The sequence below is a fragment of the Bombus terrestris genome, chromosome 3 (assembly GCF_910591885.1).
Source record: "Bombus terrestris chromosome 3, iyBomTerr1.2, whole genome shotgun sequence".
Classification (NCBI taxonomy): Eukaryota; Metazoa; Arthropoda; class Insecta; order Hymenoptera; family Apidae; genus Bombus; species Bombus terrestris.
In genome coordinates, this window is record NC_063271.1 from 6,863,432 (window position 1) to 6,889,353 (window position 25,922).

The 25,922-nt window shown below is 39.0% G+C and overlaps 1 protein-coding gene and 1 long non-coding RNA gene across 6 annotated transcripts in view; one reads left to right on the forward strand and one right to left on the reverse strand.

Annotated features, from left to right (window-relative positions):
- Window positions 1-25,922, forward strand: part of LOC100642196 (protein split ends) — a 117,101-nt gene that overhangs the window by 65,917 nt on the left and 25,262 nt on the right. For all 5 annotated transcript variants that reach the window (XM_048414613.1, XM_048414610.1, XM_048414609.1 and 2 more), the window contains exon 2: window positions 20,814-21,116. In XM_048414613.1, the coding sequence (XP_048270570.1) occupies window positions 20,814-21,116 (303 nt within the window). The remainder of the gene's footprint in view (window positions 1-20,813; window positions 21,117-25,922) is intronic.
- LOC125387202 lies at window positions 16,500-20,819 on the reverse strand. Its single transcript, XR_007227767.1, has 2 exons — window positions 19,099-20,819; window positions 16,500-16,988 (listed from the first exon to the last, which is right to left on the reverse strand). It is a non-coding gene; the product is annotated as an uncharacterized LOC125387202 (long non-coding RNA).

Sequence of the window (25,922 nt, forward strand, 5' to 3'; positions counted from 1 at the left end):
CGTTTTATAAGGAAACAATAGATGCACGATGCTTTCTGTTTTATATTAGTTTATTCGATTATGCACGAATATAATAATAGAAATATGACGGAATGGATCATAGCCAATTCAATAAAATAATATAAAACAGAGATTGTTGTTTATCTATTATCGCCTTATGAAACGAAAGAAACATGAAACATGAAACTTTTCGGACAACCTAATACCTCAGCCATCTTTTCTTCTTCTTTCTTTTTTAAATGTGTCATTACAATTTATGGTTGCGTATAAAGGTATTCAATTAGGCGCTTGTAATTACTCGAAATCGTCGATTAAATTGCGGCCATTTTCGTACACTTTTTGAAAATTTTCTTACGCGAAGATGTTTAAGCACCTTTGTACTGTCGCGTTGCCCCGAGAACCTGAAATATACGAAAGTATAAAAAAAATATATATATATATATTCGATTTCGTTTTTTGGAAATTTCTCGAAATATTAAACGGTTGAGTAAATCTCGCTTCCGCTATCTTCGTTTGCGATTCTCTCGTTTACTATACATATTCCTCTATCTTACGCATAAAATCCACGTACAAAGTTTACTTTTATTACGCTGAGAAAATGGTAGAAACGTTGGATTTTGCTCTTTGGAACCTACTCGATCACAAAGATCTCGCCTAACCGTTTACAATCTCAATTAATTTCGTATAAGTAGATTTAGTCGAATCGATGCAGAATTACGATGCCGTACGTAGGTACGTCGTTCTGTTGACAATATGTACATTAACTGTAAGCCTGAGAAAGACCGAGGGATTTTCCTAGAATTTTCGTTTTTCTTGCTACGAGCCGATGACTTTCGATTGATGCGGAACGGCAATTTCTAAGAAACGCCCAGGGTTTATACCTGTAGGTTTTTTACCTGACCTTTAGTCACAAACACCGACTTTTCTTCTCGTAAATCATCGAACAAAAGCAACAGTAGTTTCCGGTGTGAATGTGCTGCTTAGAACCAAACGTATACACGGTGACGAATAAAAGAAGCGATGAATGAAGCGATGAATGAAGCGATGATGAGAAAAGCGATGAATATTATAGAAATATTTACTATGAATTTTGCTTTTATTTATTTATTTAATATTGAATTTTGTCATTAGGTGGTATTGACAAAATCCGCAATCGCTTAACTGCCACCTCAATAGACAGTCTTTACGATGCGCATATCTTAGACGACGGTCGTCTATTCCATGTTCAGTATATGCTATATTTATTCGCTGCTTTCGCCAACTAGAAGTTCATTTCGTAAAACTATCCCATCTTTCCACACTTTTTACTTTCTAAATTCTTTTTCCATCGCTGTACGTTCCCGTGCCGTAGAATTTTAGTAATTAATTTGTGCGTGACACGAGATGCGTGCGACCTGCGCGCGATCGACTGGAAGACCGGAAGAGAAGCGGCGAGCGACAGTGGCGACCTCGCCAGAGCGCGTTCGCTCAAAATTTCGCCACTTTCGTCGGCGATGTTGGTCGATCAACCAGAAATCTTAGTTTATCGCGAGTTTCATTTTACCAGTAGATAGTAAACATATATAGCGGCTAACAGTTCGATAGACGATAACGCGGTACATGTGCGATAGTAAAATAAAAGTAGAATAAGTGGACTCTCAGGGGATTTCCGTCTTTACACACATGCATGCACGAGATCAACAACGCCTCTGATAGTTGTATCAGTCGTCAACGTAAGCACGCCAACTCGCTCCTGCACCAGCTACACTTTTTGTCTAAATTGTTGCGTTTAAAAAGCGCATGAAAAACGTTTCGCGTTCGTCTTCAGTTCCGCACCGTGTACGAGTAACGTGATATTCGTATCGTATGTCGATGTACGTTAGTTTACGTCGATTACATCGGAACGAAATACAGCCTGCAAATAAATAAACGAATAAATGAAATAAGTGTACGAGCGAATGGACGTGCGCGTAGACGATCGAGCGAGAATGGCGAGAGGCGATAGAGAAAATAATTATAAGCCGCGTTGCTTTTACGATCGGTAATTGGCAGAAAATAAACTACACTGTTACTAAAAAATTTGATTTTATTGTTACGCCTGTGTATTACCACCGTACTATGAACCAAATGCTGGAAAGATCGTTGACTGTACACGCAGGTGTACCGAATGATGTAACGCGCGTTTACGACCAATTTTCCATCGCAAGAAATAGCAGACTTTTCGCGCGGTCGTCGATGATACCGCTGTTTGGTTGCGCCAGCCTGCGAATGGCAATTCTTCTTGGAATCTCGTCGACTAATCGCGTGATGTATGTTTTTCGCAACCGAGATTTCTGTTTGTAGAGATGTGTTGCAACAGGAGAGGCTTTAACCGTTTCCTTATAACTACCGCGGATTTTACTACAAATTTTTACTTTTCGGAATGCCCGATTAAAGAAGACGATACCTCGCTAGGTGGAAGATTCTTTTTCACTTGGCAGATAGCGTCGAAAGCAGTATATCCTGAACGTTTTATACGTTTGCGAGATTTTACGCTTTCAAGTTTCCTATAAATCCGTAAAAACCTACAGTCTATTGTTTTTACGGTTGTTCGTTCCAATTGCGTCGCAGTGGGTCTCGCTTCTGGGAAAACGCTACATCTTCTCCAGTGTTCAGTTTTTGGCACAACGATTCTCGCACAGCGGCTTCTTTGGTCTCTATTATAGTAGCGCGAAAAGATCGCCGACACACAGACAATGTGGACGATAAAGCTGAAATGCCGACAAGCCGAAAGGGTCGGAAAACTTCAATAGGCCTAACGGCTATCGATATATTGGGCTATTATTGGATGGTATTGACAAAATCCGCAATCACTTAGTCGTTAAGCCAATATTTCGGCACCGCAGCGGTTGATGTTCAGTTAGCTACCGGAGAGTCGTTAATCGAGAGTTGTCTTATAACTTTACCGACCTTTAGCGATTCAATAGCATACGCACGTCCGACCGGTGTCTCAGGCGCAGATTCTTCCTGGCGTCGGCTCTGTTTCGGTTTAGACTCTGCGATACCATTCTTTTTGCTCATCGCGAACGGTACGTTTTTCAAATTGGTATAAAACTGTGGGAGCTTGCGAAGCAACGCAACGGAAATTACTGCTCAAATAATGGGAAAAATTGTCGACGACAAAAGGCCGATTAATAGGCTATAGGTTGGTAAATTGTTAAGTTCGCGTTAAATAATCATCGTTTTCTGTTTAATTCACTGCAATAAATCCATCTATCTATACATTATCACACGAGATAGAAAACACTGGAAATTCTAATTTCTAACATTTCCGAATAAAGAATTTCTATAGTACATTAATCCGAGATTATATTTATACTATTCCGAGATATATAAAATTGAAAAATTATTAATTTTCAGTCTCAAGTCGATTACTGCGATCATCAACGAGTACGTATATTCGCGGTATAGTTATAGTCGAATCTAACAGTCTTGTTATGCGATACGAGATCGCGTTGATATAATATGCGTGTATCGGCTGATATGGTAAATTATCTGATTAAACTCGTAAAGTCGATTACAACATGTAACGCAACTATTCGTAACACCTGGAATCTGTATCGTCGTATACGCGGCGGTCGAATTCGAGAATCACTTTGATTCCGAAGCTGGAATATATCGAAGCTCGAAACTCTTTCTCCTAATCACGCGACAAACCTAACTTTTCACGCCTCCTTTCGTATTTTACCTCGATGATGCTGCTCGGACGAAAACGATCGTCAAAAATATCGCGTACTCGTCGAACTTTAAAATCCCACGCAAACTCTCAAACAGTAGGTAACCTATCAAGAGTTTCCAAGATTTCCAACGCGACTCGGATGTTTCGCAAGCTCTACATTTTAAATCGCCCTTCGTTCCCTACTCGGATATATCAACGAGAGGAGCAGACCGAGGGTTTTCTTTCGGTAGAAGAAAGAGAATAATTCCGACGGATACGTAGAGAAGAAAACTTTCTAAACTTCGTTTCACAGGAACAAGGCAAGGGGACAAAAGTTTATTAATAGTCACGGGACGTCTTCTGCCTCCGAGGATCCTTAAGCGACGAAGCAGGACTTTTTCCGGTCCTGCCGTACGCAGCACAGGATGCTCGCTATTTGGGTTTTGTATACACGAGTTTTTAAGCATCGAGCACAACCACACGTGGAAAGTCTGTCGAATAGAAAACGTATAACGACGGATAGATACTCCTTTTCTTTTTATAACAAACCAAACGTTGTTTTGAGATTTCTAGATGGAATTTCTTTTCCATCGCATCCGAAAGGACGCGACGACGAGTTTAACAGAAAATGTTGTTACTTGTCCGCGACGATGAGAAAGATACGCGTGTTAAGATATTTTCTAGAAGACAAAATTCACGCAACGTGAGATAAAATGTTTATTGGTATTCTTCTTATGGATTTTAGGTTCTCGTAGCGAAAAAATAAATAATGTTCGCTGAGCTTGATTTACGCAACCACGTAACTGGAAAAAATAAATACAAATCATCTTCTTTCTTTAGAAGCGCAAGCTATTAAATCATTTCCTACTTTCTTCTACTTTTATGCTTTCTAGTGTCCGTTCGAAACGCCGGTTTCGTGCATTTACCTGTAAGATAACGAAGAAGTAATGTTTTTCTACCTGCATCTCGAGTATCCAATACCTGCCAGCCTTTTTAAACTTTGCTCTTATACAGGGTGTCACGAAACAAGCGTTACCGGTTTATTTGCAGGTAACTTTGAAATTTGTATTAGATTGTCCGGAAAGTGTCTTTCTTTTACAGACACGTGCTCTACAACAACGCATCTTTATAGAAACACGAAACCTAATCCGTCGAACGTTGTGATCTTTATTTTGATAGAACGAGATAGATCATACGTAATTCGATGAAATAATATAAAACGGAAAATTGATCGTTTATCGGGTCTCTCCGCTTGAGCGTGGAGTACGTCATCGATCAAACGATCTTCTTTAGCTGCTTCGCAAGTGCGTGACCTTTCGACAACCTTTTTCCGACTTCTTCGTGACATTTTCGCGCGTTTCTCTCATTGTTCCTCGTCAGCGCGTTATTCCTCGCGGATTCGATATTTTCGTTTCACCGTGCGACGACCGACCGACTCTCCTCGGTCCGTCAGTCACGGTAAAAAGGACTTAAAAATGTATAATTGCGCGAAAAACCAGTTTGCCTGTACATCCGAAAATGTCTCGTAAGCCTTGTTGCGTTTTGCGCAACCAACGACCGACGTTGATAATAAACCTTTACCGTAGCGACACGTTGTCGAGGCGTGGAACGATCCATACTAAAATCGTACGATCTACGCTAACGATCACACGACAAACGGAACTCGACCAACGATCGATACAACCTCGAACAAAAAACGAATTACGATAGAATAAAATGATAACAACGGCTGTTCCGTGACACTCTCTATAATTTGCTTCGCTCAACGACCATAATAAAAAGAAATCGACCACGCGTATTTCATCTCTGCATATATATAGATATTTATTTGGCGAATGAAATTTCCCCAGCCGTCGTGAGCAAACTACAAGGTAGAAAGGACGGAAGAACTGGCGAAGAAATAAAAGTACGAGTTCGTAGAACGACCGGACTTGCTTGGATAAAATCGTCAGCAGCGAGAGAGATTTCAGGTTACGAGCCGCGAGCACCAAAACGAAACGCTTCCGCGTTGACGTCATCGGAGAAGCGATGAATCTTAGCGGTGCGGTTGGCTGAATGACTCGAAATCACGTTTCGCCGTTGCTGTTGCTCTATCCGCGCTGCAACGTGCGTCGAGCCTTAAACTTTGATTACATTCACCGCACACACAGATTCGCCGTTCTCTTCCTACCTACGCTCGACAGTCAGTCGCAAAAGTCCGAGTATCCACGCAACTACGTACAATCTATATCTCTCGCCAGTAAAAAATATCCTTGAAAACGAACGAAAGCTGATCCAAAGGCAAACATTGCTCTCCTCACGGAACAAACTGATCGAATCGGCTTTCCACATGCGACGTATAACGTTTCACGTCGTAAAACCTATTGAAGCAATAAACGAACGTAACTGGAACGTATTATGGGAAAATTGCGATTTATAAACTCGCTGCATAAATGAATCCCTGGCTTCTACGATCCGAAGATAAATCGAGATTTCGACCGTAAAGGACAAACCGCAATAACCAGCACGAAATCGGCACGTGCATACTGGAAAATAGAGCTTCTGTTAAATGTGACGTTTGCAATGCGAATTTATCGGTCAGCCACCTAATTTATACGGAACTCTGTACACAACGAAGAAAGGGAAAAACACGACGATCTCTAAGGATATTCTCGCGTCCAATCTCGTTCTATCGGATCTCGTGTCTACGAAAGATTATCAACTTGTGTAAAGGAATTTGGACATTGGACAGGATTTAATAACGATCTTGAATAAAATCAACGATGATAATAATAGATACGTTCGTTGAATTTTGTGTATCCGATTTAGCAAGGAGATCCATTCTGTCGTAGTATTATTTGTACTTGCGTGTCGATAACTAACACATTGACATTGTTTTATGTTATGTTATCGTATGATCCATTTTGTACTTTTGGAATTTTTGGGACAAACTAATATTTTGAGAGTTTCATCGATGGATAGAAATATGCTATGGCATAGCAGTTTATTTTTGCAAAATAGTATACCATATTTGCTCACTTCTTTCTGGCAACGTCATCCAAGCGATTCGTATTATGGAAAATTTTGTGGTCCACGAAATTTGTCGTACTTTAATCACTCTAATAAGTACAGTTAAAGCGTAGGTCACCGATGATGACCATCATGGAAGTTAATTAAGTTTCTTAAAGGAGTTAACAAATTTCTCAAAGGATAAAATTATGCGAGAAATTACGAAAGCTTGAATTTTTTCTTCGTCAATGAGATAATAGGACATTGTTAATCCAATATTAACCTTGTTATTTGTATAATGTCACGTAGATTCTTTTCTTTTTTTTCTTTTTTTTTTTTTTTAAGAGCAAAGTCTGTGTTAACGCGTCTACTGTCACCGATAAATCGTGTATAACGTTCTTATAATAATATTTAATATTTAGTATTATGTAGAATTTGTGACTGACTGTATCCATCTATATATCTATCTTTTTCTATTCCCTTTCTTGTCTCTCGACTGTCCATGCTCGTTCCGCGTACTTCATGAAACGGCCACGAATAGTTTCGTCGAGTTTCGAATTAAAGTTTACGTCGTCTCGTGCAATACCTCGGAAAATTTCCCTCTACGGTATAATTAAATCGTCAGTTTAAAATATCGTTGTTGTACCAGGCATTACAATTACAGTACCGGTATTATATATTGACCATCGCGTTAGTTCTTTCCTTTGCTTCCCCTTCGCCTTCCTATTTTAAGTATCTTTTTCGCATTAAGAGAATTCTGAGAAATAGTAATTTCGACGAAAAATAGTAGAGACGAAGTGAACGTTACCGTATCTTGTTACCAGCTGTACTTTAATCTTCACCTTTCCGTTCCTTTTTTTTTTTCTTCTTCTTCTTTTTAGTACTCATTCGAATATAAGAAAAGTGAAAAGATTAGGATCGTTAAAGGAGCACATTTTTAATGAAATTTAATCGTGCAACGATTTATTGCAAAGTTTATGATAACTTTCTCCCTGTCTCGTTGCTCGTTTTATATCTCGTCGTTCATTTCCAATTTGCCTATTTTCTTCTACAACCGTCAAAGTTTTCCATATATTTCATTTATAACATTCCGTTCGTATTAGATTATCCGTAGGTATCCACGTATATGAGGATACGGGACGTATAACTTTCCTCCATCATCATCTATATGCTTCATTTATAACGTATCACCTTATATAGTATTTAATATCTATAATATCATTTTAATTAAATTACACATAACTTAATTGCGGATAATTTGATTACAGATATACTCGTGTCTATAAAGATCTAGAGGACGCATAACTTTTCCGCCTAATCGAACGGAGTAGTATTTCATATCGATCTTCGATCCTACATTATTCTCGCGTTAATATTTCTTTGGCGTTAATTGTCCTTGCTGGATATAATGCAAACGATCGAACCATCATTGCTTTCCGTTGACATTTATCCTATTTCGAGTTGCTTCCTTTCAACGTCACTGGCACGCGCGACTCTCCTCTACGATCGTCGATCGCGTGTTTCGACGAAAAGAGGACCTCTATGTGAGAAATAAGTTTCAAGGAAAGCGTTATTAAATACATACAAGTAGCGATAATTCTCTGAAACGTTCTACGGTAGTTAGAGGTTAATTACGTATTTAGAAAGCCGACGCGTTCTCGACTTCGATGATTCTTAAAAATATTCCGCAGGAGTCAACATTTCCAACAACATTTTCCCGTACGTGTTACCGCTGCATTTCTTTAATTTTTGAGATATTCGCAAAAATTTGTGACGCAGATACAGCAACGATAGGTTAGGTTCGCCATTTCGCTCGATCTTCGTTCGTATAAACTACGAACCGTGTTTCGAGCGTTTTCTTCCTTCTGAAAGACGTATTGTTTAGCAAAATCCAACTAGTAAATCTCTCTGCCTTTCTGTTTCTCTCTCTTTCTCCCTCTCTCGCTAATAAGCACGTAGCTCTGGCTGACGCGACGTTGAAACGTATATGAAAAAAAAGAAGATAAGAGTTAGGTTTCAGTTGGTCGTTATTTTATAGAACTGGCCGCGTCGAAAGACGATCGACAACCAACCAATATCGACACATACGCTGTCACGGATGATGTATAATTATGGACAGAATTCACTGTAGTGGTGCCGACAGTTTTTTGCCGATACATATCTCGAAAATTAAGAGAGTTCGCCGGTTCTGCGTGTAGGAACAAGTTGCTCAAAATGATGATTTCAGATTAAAAAATTATCGAAATGAAGAACGCTGCGTCGGCTTTCTAAACACGTAATTACCAAATTGTGTACAGTGGCGGATAGAAGAAAGTTTAAGATTTATACGCTGTAAATCTCGGTAACTTCTACCATGTTGATCATCTATTCTGTGGTATATATTATATTTATTCATCGTTCTTATTGAAAATAACAATGCATTTCGTAAAATTACGATATCTCTTGACGTTATTTTCTTTATAGGAATTCCTTTTTGTCTGCTATTATATTTTCTTCATAGTATCACCTGTCGTAGTAGATATGTGTATCGTGTAATAACCAAAGGGAAAAAGATAATTTTAATTGTAGGTTAGCCGAAATCGTTTTGCATAAAATAAATATATATATAGTTGTAATGATGTCGTTTATCGACATTATTGACAACGTTATTTTATAAAATATAACTGAAGAGGTTCTACATAGTAGTAGTTAAGTTCGGTTAATACCAGTTATTAAACGTTGATTTACATAATTTGTCGTAATTCCGTTAGCTTGAAAGATGCAACGATAAAACGTCGAACGTATATAGTCGTTTTCACAGAAAAGTAAGAGCCTAGTTTCGGAAAGTGAATTGTTACACGATAGGCGACTGTTCTCTGCTCATCGCGATCCTCGCGTCGCCTCGCATTACCAAACCGTGCGTATCGTTTCATTTTCCATGGTGTCGTTGGTCGTTTCCATTGCGTCATATTTTTATCATATTGTTAATTATCCCTCGGTTCTCTCGCATTCTCATTGTTGTTTCTGCGCGAATCTGTACACGCAAAGTGGTGCAACAAAGGCGGCAAGAAAGCAGCCGGGAAACGCGTACGAATCGAACAATGGTTCTGGCGCAAAGAGTTAACGCATTTCGTACAACGTACAGAGAAGAAAAAAATAGGTGTTTCTTCACGCGTCTTTTGAAATAACTGCACCTGCAATCGTTCCACGTGGAAATTACGCCATTGCTCTCCCTCTCCGTTTCTTCTCTTCTTACCCTTTCCCTCGTCGTTTTCCTCGCGAACCTACACAACGTCTCTTCGACTTTTCTTTTCTCGCGTGTTCCCTTGACTTCGTCTTTTCTTCGCACCAAGAAACGATTTAATCGGAATGTCGAATCGTTTAAATCGTTCCTGCTATACGTTACGAACTTTATCGCAGTACCTTGCAGCTATACGATTTTGATTTAATCAAATTATGTATAGGACAAATTTCATATAAAAATATCTCTTACTCTTAACTCGAGAACGATTTGAAATTTGTTAGGCGATATTAGATCGCACTTACGATATATCATCCCGTTAAATAATCGTAATTTTCTGCCATCTATCGTGATGTAGCGTTATTATTCCATTCGTGTAGAGAATCTCTATTGTTTGCGAAGAAAAACGTGAGCTCGGAAAGGTTTAAGACTTATCCAACAACGCCATACATCGGCCCCCTTCGTCGCTGTGTCTCCTGCTAACTCTTGGTTCGTCTAGGCTGAAGAAGAAACCCTTGTTCAACGGCAGCCGAGAACTCTCCAACCTAGAACCTCGCGTCACGCTCACATTTTCTCTCAGATACACGAAAGTTCCCTCCCTTTTTCTCGTTCGGTCTGGGTACGTTCTCTGAGCGACTTCCCTTTCGTTCTCCCCTATTCGTCTGCGGTTCTTCCCTGGCGGAATTGAACGCGAGAACGACGACGGTTTTTCTTATGGTGCCTCGTTGGCTTCGTCTTGTCGTCGCGATTATTTCTTAACGGTTTTTCCGTATCGATCGATGCTAGTAATAGCATGCAATTTAATAATATACGACCGATGGATTTGTATTGTTACAGCGTGCTATCGTTTGGACTAGTAGTGACTAGACTGCGGATATTTATGCAAGTTTATATTTTTGTAGAGATAATTAAATAAGAAGAAGAAACCAGACGAGCGATTGTTTTACGTGGCAAATACGATATATCGAGTATTTGGATGTTTCGTATATTTTTACATATTACGTGCATATTGTCCATTCTCGCAGCTCTAAATTTCTCATAAATACATAGAAACCCGTAGTCCAGCAATGTCAGTGCTTAAACGGTAAATTCTTCTTAGTTGATTCAGTTCGAATCGTTGGCTGTGGAAGAAAGAAAGTTTGTGGATTCGTGCGTTATAACAGCATTCGTACGTAGATTACAGTACAATGGATTCTTTCTTTCAGCGGTTATTAACTTTTAATCGATAAAAAGAAATGAATTGTTCTCTGAAAAAGATGCGAGACTTTACTTTTTGTTGTCGACACTGAAAGATAAAGCTGTAAATACTCGGAGCAAATTTTTAGCATTAGAAGTATGAAATTTTATTCAGTAGAAATAAGCAGCAATTTCTAGCATCGCAAATAATAAATTTTATCCAAACGTGACTCATTATAGACGGTACATGGACCATGGTGTGTATGGTGAATCGTAACTTGAAACTATCCTTTTCTTTAAATCAGATCTCATGCAAAATATTTCATTCATTTACATTTTAAAATAAGATAAATTTTATGCACTAACAGATTTTTAATAATACGAACAATCTGGACAACATTGTCAAAAATAAAGAATAATACGTTGCAGAGATTAAATGTTTAATATATTTCAATGTACCGCAGCTCCCAAGGCATAACCTATAAAATTCGCTAGACGTTCAACGTGTCGAACAATGATCGTAGATCGTGCGAAATTAACGAACACGCAGGAAATGTTTAGCGATTTTATTCAGCCAGCGAAATAAATGCGTACGTCTTTTCTTCGCCATTTTTGTCGCGTGATCGACACGCACGAAGCACGCACGACTTGACTTTCTTCGCGATGCGATGCAAAGAAGCGTAAACCGAGTAGTCGTGTCGCATCGCAGCAAAAAATAGGCGCGGTGAAGTTCTACCGATCTACCCGACTACCGTTACTTCTCGTTCTTCTGTCTTCCTCTCGTCTCCTCTCTTCTTCCTCTTCGAACCCAACGATATCCTTTATGACCTGTTTGAGATGACGCCTTCGAGAGCATTTCTGCGACCCTCGATCCTTCTTTCGTTTCTCCATCTCCGTCTTTTAGGCTTCACGTTACCTCGAGAACAGCAGTATATTCTGAAAATTCCTCTTGTTCGTTGACCGTCGTTACGAAGGTTCGACCACATGTCAAGTCCTAACAAGTTTAGACAAGTTCGACGGTTTCGTACACCTGTTAAGTATTTGTCTTACTGTTATAAATATACGACTTACTATTATAAATAAGTAAATACACTTACTATTATAAATATAGTATTTGTCTTACTATTATAAATTACTATTATAAATATATTATAAATGTATCTTCCTTTACTTATTTCCATACCAGTTTTCATTATTAGACTGCGGATTTTAGACTTTTATGCATTTATGGGAAATTTCGAAGCAGCTATGCGCAGAATACGTAAAAATATAGAATATCCAGAGTAGAGTACATGCTCGTTGTAGTATTTAGAGAGTAAACGAAATCTCTGCATAGATTGCATTTCCTTAACTGCGATTATGAAAATATAAATTTGCATAAAAATCTGCAGTCTGCTTATCATGTTGTATACAAGAGTGCTTATGTTAGTTACAGAGATTGACACAAGTATTTTAACATCGATTGCAACAAAGAAACTTAAAAGCAACGATACAAGCGAAATATAAAGTATTTCGAGGACTGAATATTTCGTTGTTAGAAAATACAGTTTTTATAGTATAGCATCGTGAGAAGAAAAAGATGTTTAATTAAATTAAAGGAAAGAAACGTTTTTATGGTGTATTTGATAGACTAACTGTTTCAGAACTAGCCCACAGGCTCGCTTAAAGGTGATCGTGTCAAGTCAAATGTGCAAATATCATAAAATACACTTGATACGTGTTTTGCAAATAACGTGAACATATAACGACACAATCTGAAAATATCATTTAACATTCTTAAAATCATATAATCATGTACATAATAAATATGCATATGCATGACAAAGCATGCCATCAACTTGCATTACAGGATCCTTTAATATACAGCTTGTTTAAATGAATTATAAATAAGATGCGCACTGTGATATATGACGCTGCTGGATCATTTATGATACACTGGACTTGTCTGATTTGCATGTGATATACGATGTATAAATGCAATTCACAATACCTTTAGAAGACAGATAGTCGTTCATTAAAAAACCAATCGAAAGAAATTCGAAACAAAGCCATTTGTAGTTTCAATATCAATCTTTTGTCTGAATTTAATAAGGTCTCTGTACCATTTATGTTACGCTACACATTGTACCATTTATCGATAACAAACTCGTCTTTCCAATATCTATAGAAACCTGGTGACGTTACGTAAGAACGATGGGGTGTTAATGCATCGATCGATATCGCAATAAAATGATAGGCACGTATTTAATCGGCTGATTTGAATATTTCGTTTTGAAAGTATTCAAAGGAAATTGTATTACATAATCGGAAATTGGTTCGTTATATGGAAATGTATTTCTGTAAATTTCATTCGACTTGATGTATTAACGTAACTAAAAATACACTGGTCAATAGGTCGCTATTTTTTGACCGAAAATCTTTATCTTCGAGCATTTCTATTGTACTGGAAATTATACATTCTATAAAGGCATAGCCTTCGTTCGTTTAACTAACTGAATAAAGGACTGTTTACATTATCGACTGATCATCGAGCGAATGATAATCGTCGTTATAAAGACTCAACATGAAAAATAAACGAACAAATGATCTCACACGCCACCGATAATAAACCGAGATTTCGTGTTATGTACGAACATAACTGGAAGCATTACGGAAAGTAAATGAACGCACGCATCCGCTGAATGCAAATGCTAAGACAACGAAGAGAGGAATCGACGGTTGTGGCGTACGCGTACGGTGCAGAGGTTGGCACCGCGACAACGACTAGATACATCGCAGTCGTGCACTGTACGTGCAAATGTCTCCTTCAGCCTTTCATTCTCGTCCGGACTGCGTATCTGCATTAAAATAACGGCACCTCGGCTACGACACAGCCGGCAGTCGCCTAACGTGACTCTACGGCTTCGACCTCGAACCCACGCGGCCTCGTAGTCGACGGCCGTTTGCTTCTCTCTCGTTTCTTATATTAGAATAGGAGAGCAGATAACGCGTGAATTATTACCGCGATTGCATTCGTACTGATCCTCGTGCGTCTCGTTGCCCTCTGTCTCGCTACTCATATTACAAAAGACTGCGTGTATCCGAGAGAGCCGATCGAAAAGGAAAAAGAAGTTTCGCATACGCGGTGCATGCTCTCGATGATCGCTTACCAAGGAACGCTTTCGTTTCACGACATTCTAGAATATACGTGATCATCGACAATAGTAGAATACCACGTTCTGTCGTAATAGTTCATCCTTATGATCTTCGCTTATGTAGATACGTAAATAGCTGCTATTTAAATAGTAATGGCTTATTATATTATTTAAATAATAGTTATAGTATTGTATATTTAAATAGTAATTAGTATGCAACGCATTTAACGTAATACAACGGTCGTTTTCGACACCCAGGCTATGTACATACGTATCTAATGGGAATATCGAGTAACCCGGTTCAACGTTTCTGTATCATGTACAATAAAAAATAATCGCTCGATCAAAATGTTTAATGCAAACTCAAACTCGGATTCTGTTTGCGCGATTGGTATTACCGATTCGACCATTCACATTGTTCGCTGACTGGCATGTACGTATTGTGTATGTAATGTAATTTTGTATCTAATGTACGTATTCAAAAATAGCAGCCTAGGATAACGTAATAAAATTGGTCACACTATATTAAAAGCTAATCAGGAAATGATATTTTCGTTATGTTAATCTTGTGAGCGAATATTCAGATTGTTCGCGACGAAAAAGTTTACAACACAGCGTCTCGAGAATTCATTGTCGTCGAGGGATTATTTATCACGCTCTGTATATAGGCATCTGCCTGTTACAGGTTTAAGGCCGACGATAATTTTACTTATAAACTGCAAGTTACGCCATTCCTTATCGTATATGGAATAGACGCATTCATTGGGTAATAGTGGCGAGTAACCCTGTTACAGAATTCCGATGAAATTCTTTCACTCTCATCGTCCACGCAGAGATATTACCGAATAACGTATAAAATTTCAAAGATCAATTAACGTATTACGTTGCTTATTGTCACCACGTAGAAAATTGTCAAATAAAACATTTTTACTAAACGAGATAAATGTTGTGCAACGTTTGTAGTAATTGCATTGTTCGTGTTTAACGATAAAAAAAAATAAACAGTAATTTATTATAATGTGCCACGGGTATGAATCGTTTCAAGTAACGAAAAGTAAAAAAAAGATAGCGTTATTGAAAGGCGAAATGCTTGACCCGCAGAAATTATTCAATCGTTTTAAAAAATAACTTGTCGAATGCTAAGCACGTCGCATCGATATCAAAGCGCGTATAAAAACAATCGATAGATGAAAAAAAGAAGAAAAGGATGGGTTGACACGATGCGGTGTGAGGAGTGAGGATCGCGCGTAGATTCACCGCACCGTAACTACAGAATTTCGTTGGCGAGTCGTGTCGCGTACTCGCTGCCCTTTCGTTCTTTCCATGGCTCCCCTCCTGCGTTTCGGCGCCCCTGGCCTCTCGTGCTCTCTATCCTGCTTTTCCCCTGCACCTGGATCACGTTGCATTGTTCGGCCTGGCAGCGGATATACAGAAGCGAAATGGCAGCAGGAGAACCCCGAAAGAAAGAAGATCCAGAAGAAAAGGAGCAAGAAGGAACGAGCCATTGAACGAAGAAAAACGAACAGGCTGGGAGACAGCGGAGAGATGGACGTGGAAGGTTGGGAGGGGCGAAAGGTGGTAGGGTGTGCACAGAGAAAAGACAAAGATAGATAGACAGACAGAGAACGAGAGAAAAAGCAGGAAGAGCGCGGGGGCTAGAGAGGTGTTTTTCTTCCAAAGGGGACTTTGCACGCTCGTCTCGCTAGCGGCGGCGGTGGCGGCGGCGACGGCGACGGCACGACGCCGTGTAGGAATCGGCCCGCGCACGCTTCTGGAGAGGGGACAAACGAGTTGTCAGTGTACCTCGAGAGAGTTGGGGTTGTGGTGGCAGTGACGATGCCGGAGAAGGGAGAAGGGAGAAGGAAGGGAAGGAGCGGTAGTAAGCCGATAGGGGAGTGGAATGGAGCGGTTGGTTTAAGGGGCAGGGGAAACTTGGGACATGATAGGAGGAAGGGATAGAATCGAGTGGAAACGTGGTAGGGTGCTCTCAGCAGGAGGAGAAGGGCGTCAGCTGCGTAGAGGCAGCTGTAGCGGGGCCAGGGGGCAAGGGAAGCGGTTGGAACGAGGAGAGCTGAGTCATAGCACTGTTGCCACGTCCTCGCCGCCGGCCTCGTTGATGCGTCCCAACGCTGCTGCTTGCGACGTTTGCGGCTTATGTCAGTGTCGTCTGCCTAGAATGGTACTGTTGGAAGACTTTCCGTGCCTTCCACACGTACGTTCAATAGACGTGGCAGACTTGACGCTTAAGTATAGTCGTCAACGAACAGAACCAGAAAAAAGCGGAGATAAAGAAAGATTCCATAGGTTATGCACAATGTTCAACCACGTTGTTTCATTTATTCTGGCGTTGTAACTATTCGTACATTTAATACATTTGATATGAAACTAGCGCTATTAGAATTGCGATAGAATAAATTCGAAATGGCTAAGGAATAATTTGAATAATTTGCATTTATTTTGTAACGATTAGGAGATTTCAATGTCTTAGAAAAATTTCTGACTGTACTAACTTGCTCGTAGTAGTAGGCAACATATTTTATTCGATTCGGTGTTAGACCCAAGGCAGAATCACGGCGCGGTAAGAGGGGAACGGGAAAAAGTTGAGGAACAAAAGCCTTCTTTTCTTTGTTGTTATCCTGTAGTGGCCGTTCTGCATTGTATTCCTTTTTATTCTTGCCATTCTTCACAGAATCGTAGAACCTCCGTGTATTGTTAGATCGACACACTCACGGCGCTTGGAATTCCGAGATCTGGCGAAATATAAAGAATTCCAACCCGTAGACCTGCTTTTCTTCTACAACGCATGTTCTTTGTTAACTTACTGGATATGCATGAAAACACTTATTGTTTATCAATGAAATAGGTATTATACTTGAAATAAGTATATTATATGTTAACAATCAGAACATGGAACGTTCACACCTTGTTTTTAGTGATGAATATTTGATCCATAAATTGTACTATAGGATTTTCAAGATTAATCGATTCGTAGAATCGGAATTTTACCTTCTTCTTTTCTCTCTTTCTCTTGCCCATGCGTGCACACACACACACAGACACACACACATACACACAACCTAGGATCTCTTAACCGTGGGCCGCGATGTATTGATTTCCTGTACATCTCTCATTTCAAACATATAGAGGGACAAACGATCATCCGAGTAGATGCCATGAGCGAGTCTTGAGATTCGGTTTCTCAGAAGAAAACTTTTTTTCCGATCGTACATAGATGCATGGGTGCAACGTAACACAAACAACGATATTTTCCTCGGCCGAGGAAATCGTCGATGGCGAGAAATTCACTGTTGTTTTAGGCCCCCCCAAAAATTGTGCATCATCGTTCTTATTGGATAACCAATAGCGATATAATGAAATCCTAGAAGCGGATCACTGAAAGATTGGGAACTTTGTAAACCGATGAACGTCACACACTCCAGGCATTCTACGGAAATATCACTATTTTTCTCCCTGGGCACGGTGAACGTTTATATTCCATTCGTAGACTTGTTCGAATATTATTAAACGAGTCAGATACGAGCGGATTTATCGGTGTTTTACAGAGTCGTGTACCACACATCGATATGGATAGAAAATATGACTCTGACCTAGAGACTTGAAATTTATGGAAAGTCATGCTAATGTTTTCACATAGAACTCTCGCTGTACTTTGGCGGCTACGGAAAGAAGAAACGAAGGAATCGAGTCTGGGAGCGAGTCTGCCGAAGTAAAATTCCTCGACAAGCACAACGCGAGCGGGGATTCTAGAGGAGAATATGGATACGGTTTGCGGCTCGCTAGCCAGCCAGCCAGCCACCGTGGCACTTGCTTCTCCACCCTTCCCCCCTTTCTCCTCCTCTTCCTCCTTCTCCTCTGGCCTTCTATCTTATTTCTTCTTCTCTCGTCACTCCCCTCTCACCCGCTTTCACTCATGTGTGTCAAAGAAAAGGACGTTTGTCATGGTATGTGTGCGCAGCAGAGAGACTTTACAGTGCTACTTCAGCGCGATTGTATTCGTGTACATGCGCGCGCATCCGTTTCTCGCATGAGAATGTGTTGGAGAGGAAAAGAAGAGGGGAGATCGAACAAGAACTGGGTGGGATGGAAGTCTCAGAGGCACGATGCACAGACCACGATTGCTTCTCTTTTGTAAAATGTCATGCAGAATAACGCCCGATAATGATATTGCGAATTGATCTGTCTGTCGCTTTTCACTCGATTCGTTTTGTTTCTTTTTATCCACTTCATCCGTCGATAGAATTACACCCATAATGGTTACGTTTGATACCGTAGAAAAGGGACGAAATTTCGAAATAACACTCCACATATATCACACATTAAACGATCCGTGAATATTCGAATTAGAAAAACGTGTACTCTCGGTCGGTATTACATTTTCGAAGAATAAACACGCGAAGTATGGAATAGAAATGACTCGTTCCGAGAGTCACTTGCAAACAATACAACATCGCCACCGCGGCTGCAATTTTGTAAAATCTTCCAAACGATGCGATACTACAACTTGTAAGAGATGAATCCAAAAATTAGTTTCTGGTGAATCGTTTTTAAAATGAATCCCGAAACGAAGTAATATCGTATTACACACGACTTAACCTTGCCCCCCGATACGATCAAAAAGTTTCGAAACAATTGAGAAAACGAGGAGTATCGAAACCCGTTATACGAAAGATACGCGTGATCTTTTCTCGCTGTCGAATCACACGCATATGGAAGAGTGACCGACCACGCCCCATTCGGAACGACCCGACATATCACGATGTAAAAATCGCTTGAATAGAATAAAAAAGGAGTCCTTTCAGTATTCCCGTTTGAAAAAACATGTTCACCGTTCCTTGATTTCGTAACGGTCTAGTAAATATTCTGCGCAGTTAATCCAAACGTACTTTAGTGTCGATGATGTGTCGTTCGATTCTCGCGCATTTTCTCTCTCGCGTTAGTACTGGCGCCTGTGAGCGTGAAGAACAAACAACGGATTATTGTGATATGCATTTTCCGTTGATATAAGTATTAGAAGCTGCGTTTATGGTCCAAGAAAAAAAACAAAAGCTTCCTTCGAAAGAACGCACAAGGAAATACGTGCGACTCACGCGAGATTAGACGAACAACTCCCCGAGATACTCCGAAACCGTTGAAGTCTTTGCGCTTGCGCGTAATATTCTTCTGCCAATCGGCCTATCAAGACGCTCGACTCCCCACTCCAATTCAGTAGCCCTACCTCACCTAGTAAGTCCGTTTCTGCTACTCTCGAGCTTTTCTGTACACAGGGTGTGCCAGAAACAACTTTAGCTGTTTGTTTTCTTTAATTTCGCCGAAATTCAATATCTCCGTTCTTTATAAGGTGAAAACAAAACGCAGTGTCTTTAAGTCTACCGACTCGAAATTGCAATCGAGCAAAATAAAAGAGTTATACCGTAGCCATTCTTCGAGATGAATATACTTATCCGCTGAATCCGTTGAAAAAAGTAATTTGCCCACGAAACTGCTGCGCAGTTGCCGGTACTATGAAATAGATTATGTCAAATTCTGAAGCGTGAATATCGGAAATTTCAGTTATCGTAGGAAATTTACGTTAGTTCGAAATTGAACTTGATTTTGGTCATATTTTCACTTTTTCTTTGTTTCACCTATATGTATATCGCCTTGTAGATTCGTTTGCTGAACTCGAAATATTCGATGCGAAGTATCCGAAAAAAGTTTTTATCTATAGCGACCTAAGTGCAGCGAGACAAGAATTGAATCAAAATTTTATTTCATTTTACAATTTTTGTCATAAGTATCGGTCAATACCAGCGCATATCTATTTTTTTTCCTCGATTTCATTTTTGCTCGCGTCAGTTCGAGGGGAAAAGAAAAAAGTTTCCAGGGATGAAGTATTATCTCTTATCTCTTCCTCTTTGAAATCCTAAACGATCCTAATGAGTTCATTTTGCGTTGTTGACGGAATTACCGTACTATATTTTGTATTATCATATTATAAAAGCTGTAACGTTTATAAAACATATCCTTGACGAATTGTAGATTAAATATTAAACCTCGAACTAGTTTTATTTCGTTCTATATTCATAGTTCACTTTATTAACTTTTCTTCGGTACTTGTTATTCTTATACAGTACACAAACATTACCTATACTTGTAACACTCTTATATTAAATAAAAATGTTATTTTATGAAATTATTATTTTTTTATTATTTTTTTATCGCCTACTGTGCACACCTGAACAAAGATTACATCAGTGCACTTTAGACTTGGAAGGCTTATTATCCCATCCTCCTTGGTTTATTTATTTTATGAGTTTTCACGTAGTACGTAATACTCATTGGGTTTCAAGTGTATGTTCTTCTCGATAGTATTAACAGATCAAAGTACTTTAATAAAAAAACCTAGTTAAAGAAATGTATATTTTATAATATAAATCATATTAGCATAGGTCCCTCAGGTTCAACGTGTGTTCTTTAGAGTTGATTCCGCATTAATTGTTGATGTAGCTTGCCCGAATTGTTGGTGCGTGGTACATACATGCTTTTCTTGATATTTCACAATTAAAATAGTTGTCAATAAATATCTAAATAAATAATGCGTTATCTGGAATGTTTACAGGTATGGACGCGTGCAGAGCGTCAAGCTGCTGCCGCGGGGCGAAGAGTGCCCTGTGGATGGAGGTTCCGGTGGTTCCCTCGGAGAAGGTAACGAGGGTGGTTCCGGTTCCAATTCTGGGAGCGGTGGTAGTGGCGCGGGCAACGGTACCTCAGGCAACACCGGGGGTGCCTCCGCGACGGTGGCGTTCATGGATATCAAGTCCGCAGCGAAGGCCCACGCGACTGAACATACCTTGGACGAACGAGCCCTTACCACACAATACTACGAACCACAGCATCTTCAGCACAGGTTTCCCTCGCACGGGTAATTATCATATTGCTCTATATCCAATATATTCCCAAGTTCCCCAAGTTCGTAGCTTTGAAATCATAGTGAGAAAGTGTAATTAAATATAATATTTCTTCTCAAAAGTAAACAAAATTTCAATTACGAAAGACTAACGATCGATAGTTGTGATATAAATAATACGAGTTGCATTATGCGAGAGTAGGTAACACGTTGTAGCCTGAACTTAATTGATATTTGACGATAGATAGTCTTCATTTTCATATTTTCTTCATGGGATTAATCTCAAACTTCGAAATGCATCAAAATTTGGATACACCCAAATAAGTATAAGTGTCAGTTTGTATGCTACGATGTTACGTTAGTCTCTTGAGTTATAAGATACAAACATTATCATGAGAATTGTAAAAAGTTTGCAAGCTGAAGCAGTCGAATAATTTGGTTGCTAAAATGACACGTATAAATGTTGGTTTTTGCGATGAGTCACGTCGCGAGAATTAATTAAATCGCACGTCACAGGAAGCAGGTAAAACGACATTGAAATGTCGTTACGGACGAACGGCTGTTCCATTATCTCTTATTTCTAACAAAATTCACGTACAGTCTGCGTGTATTCATTACGATTCTCTGTCCGTTCTAATCTCGCGCCGCATCCCTTCATTTTACAGCTTGGTACTATTGTTGGATTTATGCGTTGTGTCGTCTCCATTTATCAATATGTACAATCACTTTACATGTTATGTACTCTTTCATATGATATATTGCACAATGCGTTAAAACATAATATGCAGAATAATAAACTATGAGATTTTCATCTTAAGTGTATTCACTCCATTCAGGCTTCTTTTCCGCTAGTTATAGATTTATTTGAAAAGTGTACGCGATAATAAAAAGACACGTCATTCCACGCCAACATTGTCGCGTGTATCTTAACCTCTTGCAATGTTGCGGTCAAGGTTGACGTCACGTTGTGTTTCATAATGTTTACTTTTTGTTTCGACTTAAATACTACTACTAAGTTGGAAAGTTAATGAAAGAAAAGTAGACTTGGTCGGACTTTCGTCTAACCTGCCGTTTTTGAAATATTTTCCGTATACGATAATAGTTAGATTTTAGTTAAATCGAATAATTTACCGAAAAAAAGTTTTTAATAAGATCTAGACGAGCAATTTTTTATGAGAATTATCTTGATAATAAATACAAATTTCAGAAAATTACGAACGAAACTTACGAAGACGACAAGTCTATAATCGATAAGAAACTTAATTTCCTGAATTGTTCGTGCATTTATTTTCTGACATAAAACGACTTTAACGACATTCCCCACGAAGTGGGACAAATCGAACGTCTTTAATAATTCAATAAAATATTCCGTCGTTTCCAATAGTAGTTTCGCAGATATATTCGCACGCGTTCTGAATGGATTCGAACGAAATCGAAATAACCGAACACGCGTTAAACGCGCAAAAGACAATGGAATAGCGCGATGAAATTGATCTTCGCGTTCGAATTGTTCGTTTAATAATGAGTTTCATAAATTAGTGGAATTCTTAAAACGAACTCATGTTCTGTATGTATCATACATGCATATATTCCCGTTTCAAAGATAAAACGGTACAATAAACTCGTTCGAATAATTTTCGTTATCAACAAGGAAAGCAATTTATCCACGTTCACGATCCATAATCTAATTAATATTTCGATATAATACCGATAAAGCCATTTGTTTTTTTTTAAATAGCTGATCGTATTCATGTTTCTCCACGCTACGATATAATAAATAATATCGAATACCTACCACTGAATTTATTTGTGAATATATTATGCGCATTATACGAAACTTTATGAAACTTTGTTAGCTCTATAATGATATACTACTATTATGATTATAATAGCGAAATTTGAAACTAATCTGAAAATGCACATAAGATTTGCAAGATATTTATTGGAAGCACGCAGTTAGTGAAGAATTAGTACAACATGAATAGTAGTCTTAAACATGCAATTAATACTAAAGATGGGTACATATTTTGGCTTAGTAATATAACGAATAGTTGATGGCGCAAATATTTTGATGATCTTTGCAAAGTGTAATTTCTATATACTTCTTCAGATCCATTTCCAATTTTACCAATATAATCATGATAACGTGTCGCGCTACAGTACTAATGGAATTTCAAAATGTTTCCTATAATATGCACATGAAAAGTTTCTAGGAGTGTTTAAATACTTTGAGTCACTGTATATATCGATATCGGTCGTCACGAGTTACAGCTACGCGTGTCACGAAATATCGTGTTCGTGGAAATAAACCAACCGATAATCGATTGGCGGAGGCCGGTTATCGTATTATTGTTCGCTGGCACATTGACGCATTTCGATCGTAATCCATATTCACGACGGGGCCACTCGTCGAAACGTTTCTGCCACGCACTTGTTTTACCAGGCCACGTGATATATACGGCGTATCTCGACTATTCCGGTCACCGTACGTGTTCCAACTCTCCAAGAATCACCTTACAGCGCGGCGTACACCATTACGCCAGCAAGACTTCGTACTTTTTCCGCGCTGCTCGTCAACCAAAAGATAGACCTTATAGGTTACCTCGTTTGCTTCTTCCATCGATCCTTCGTATTCTCGGATTGATCGTTTTATCGGGACTCGAGAACAAAATATAGGCAATGTACTCTACCAGCATTCGTCGCATACCTTATCCGCGCGCACGACAGCGTCGCGTTTCCACGAAAAGTCAGGTGACCGTGACGACGTGGTCGTTTGCGATGTTGCCACGTCCGAGGATCTGCGCGCGCGCATTAGCGCGCGACCGCCTCTCAACCGAGACGGAGGGGTGGTTGCTTTAGTTGGCAGTACCGTAGTACCAACACTTCAGGCCTTATGCTCCCAAACACTGCTACATAATTCTTTTCGAACTAAGATTTTGTATTTCATTAAAGGTTATCATTTTGGATACTATTACGTTAGATAAAGTTGAATCTACATTGTTTCGGAGGAACACGACGGATGAACATTGATTTCATCCTCGTTTCATCCGTGTATGAAACGTATGAAGTAAATTCGGCACGTTTGACAGCTACTACTATGTTCATCGGTGATTCACGTTACAACATTTTTTTAGCATCGTTAAAATAATATAAATATCATGGACTAAAAACTTGTCAACAGTGCAAAAATTTTAGATATAATAGTATCGAAACAAGATGCCCAAATATAATATTTTGCTAAAATTGAATGTTATGGCGTAGTTTCGTATGTTTATTTACATATTGGAGCTCACAGGGTGAAATTTGTCTGGCAGTCAACGAATTATGCGAACGAGAAATTTGTACAGCGAAATAAAGCTTAAATCTTTCGTGATAATTCAAATATCTGCAATTAAAGGAGAGACTGACTGACTTACGTGATGACATGTTATTAACAAAAACTGATATTCTTTACTATTGCTTTATCGATCATAAAATCTATCAGTATTTATTAAAATATTTGGAAATTTAAGAATATTTTTGAGGAATGATATGTAAGTGAATTATAACTTTCGTAGAAATTTAATTGCATCAGAATTTTTGTTTCGTTCGAATCAAGTTTAGGAAAACTGCATTATATTTTTTTACCGAACTTTTAGATTTGAATACGACGACATAATTATGTGTTTGCATCATTCGAAAATAAGGAATATTGTACTAAGCTTGAACGCGTTAGATACGAGTGGATAAAGTGGTTACGGATCAAGCGTGAATCACACATCGAAATATGTTTTATGGTGTTTATTAAGAAGGTGTTTAATTAGTCCACGTATTATGATAATTAACGAATAAATAATAGAGGTGGTCGCGGTATTGTCCCGAGGATGACATCAGTGTTTAAGGTATATGAATTGATAACAAGGTTTACGATTTGTATATGAGTCATCCATATGTATAGGGCTAAAGTGCCTGCTATGATTTCTTTTTAATCCGGCTCGTTTTCAACGGGGCGATCTTTGCGTAGGAAAGATTTTGATCTTGTTGAGTCTTCGACTACGGTATTCTTGCATTCATATTATCAATTTCGCTAAACGTTATATATCGCTTGCAAAGTGTAAATTTAGCAGTAGGTGGCGTGAAACGACTACTTATACGTACGAAAATTACTAATTTTATCTACTGTGTTCAACTGTTATCAGCGGACATAAACGTACAGAAACACGTTAATACGACCCTGAAAATATCTTATCGGCCGCCATACCGTACATGCCAACTACTATTTTATGACAAACATAAATGCGCGTGATTCTAGGAAATCAAATACGTCGTCCGTCATAACAAAACGACATTGCGCTTTCCGTGAGTAAACATTGATATGCAGAAAAAGCTCGCGTGTACTGTTGGCAGGAAGAACGATTTTCTATGCACGATTCTCGTTTCGCGTCTTCGTATCAGTCTTGTATTACATACTCAGGTCCTTAATGGTGTTACGGACAGGAATTACCGTGTACAAATTTTTCTTAGTTCCCTTATCTATGATAAGCTCCTCTGGAATCGATACACGCGGCGTTATCACGTTTGACATAGACGTTAATCTTAATAAGTTAACGATGACGCAAGGCTTCCCTTCTTTTTTCCCTTCTGTTTTATCTGAAACTGTTGGAGCGCGAACTTCTAAATAAAAAGGTCGAATCGATAAACCGATGTGATTCGGAACAACGGTCAGATCGTCCGTGAGAGTGGACTTTTTCGAAGCCGCGTGTTTTCCCTGCTCAATCCTCGTCGACGATATCGAATTGCGATCGGTCGCGTGACCGATACCGTATATCGTTTTGTCCTTCA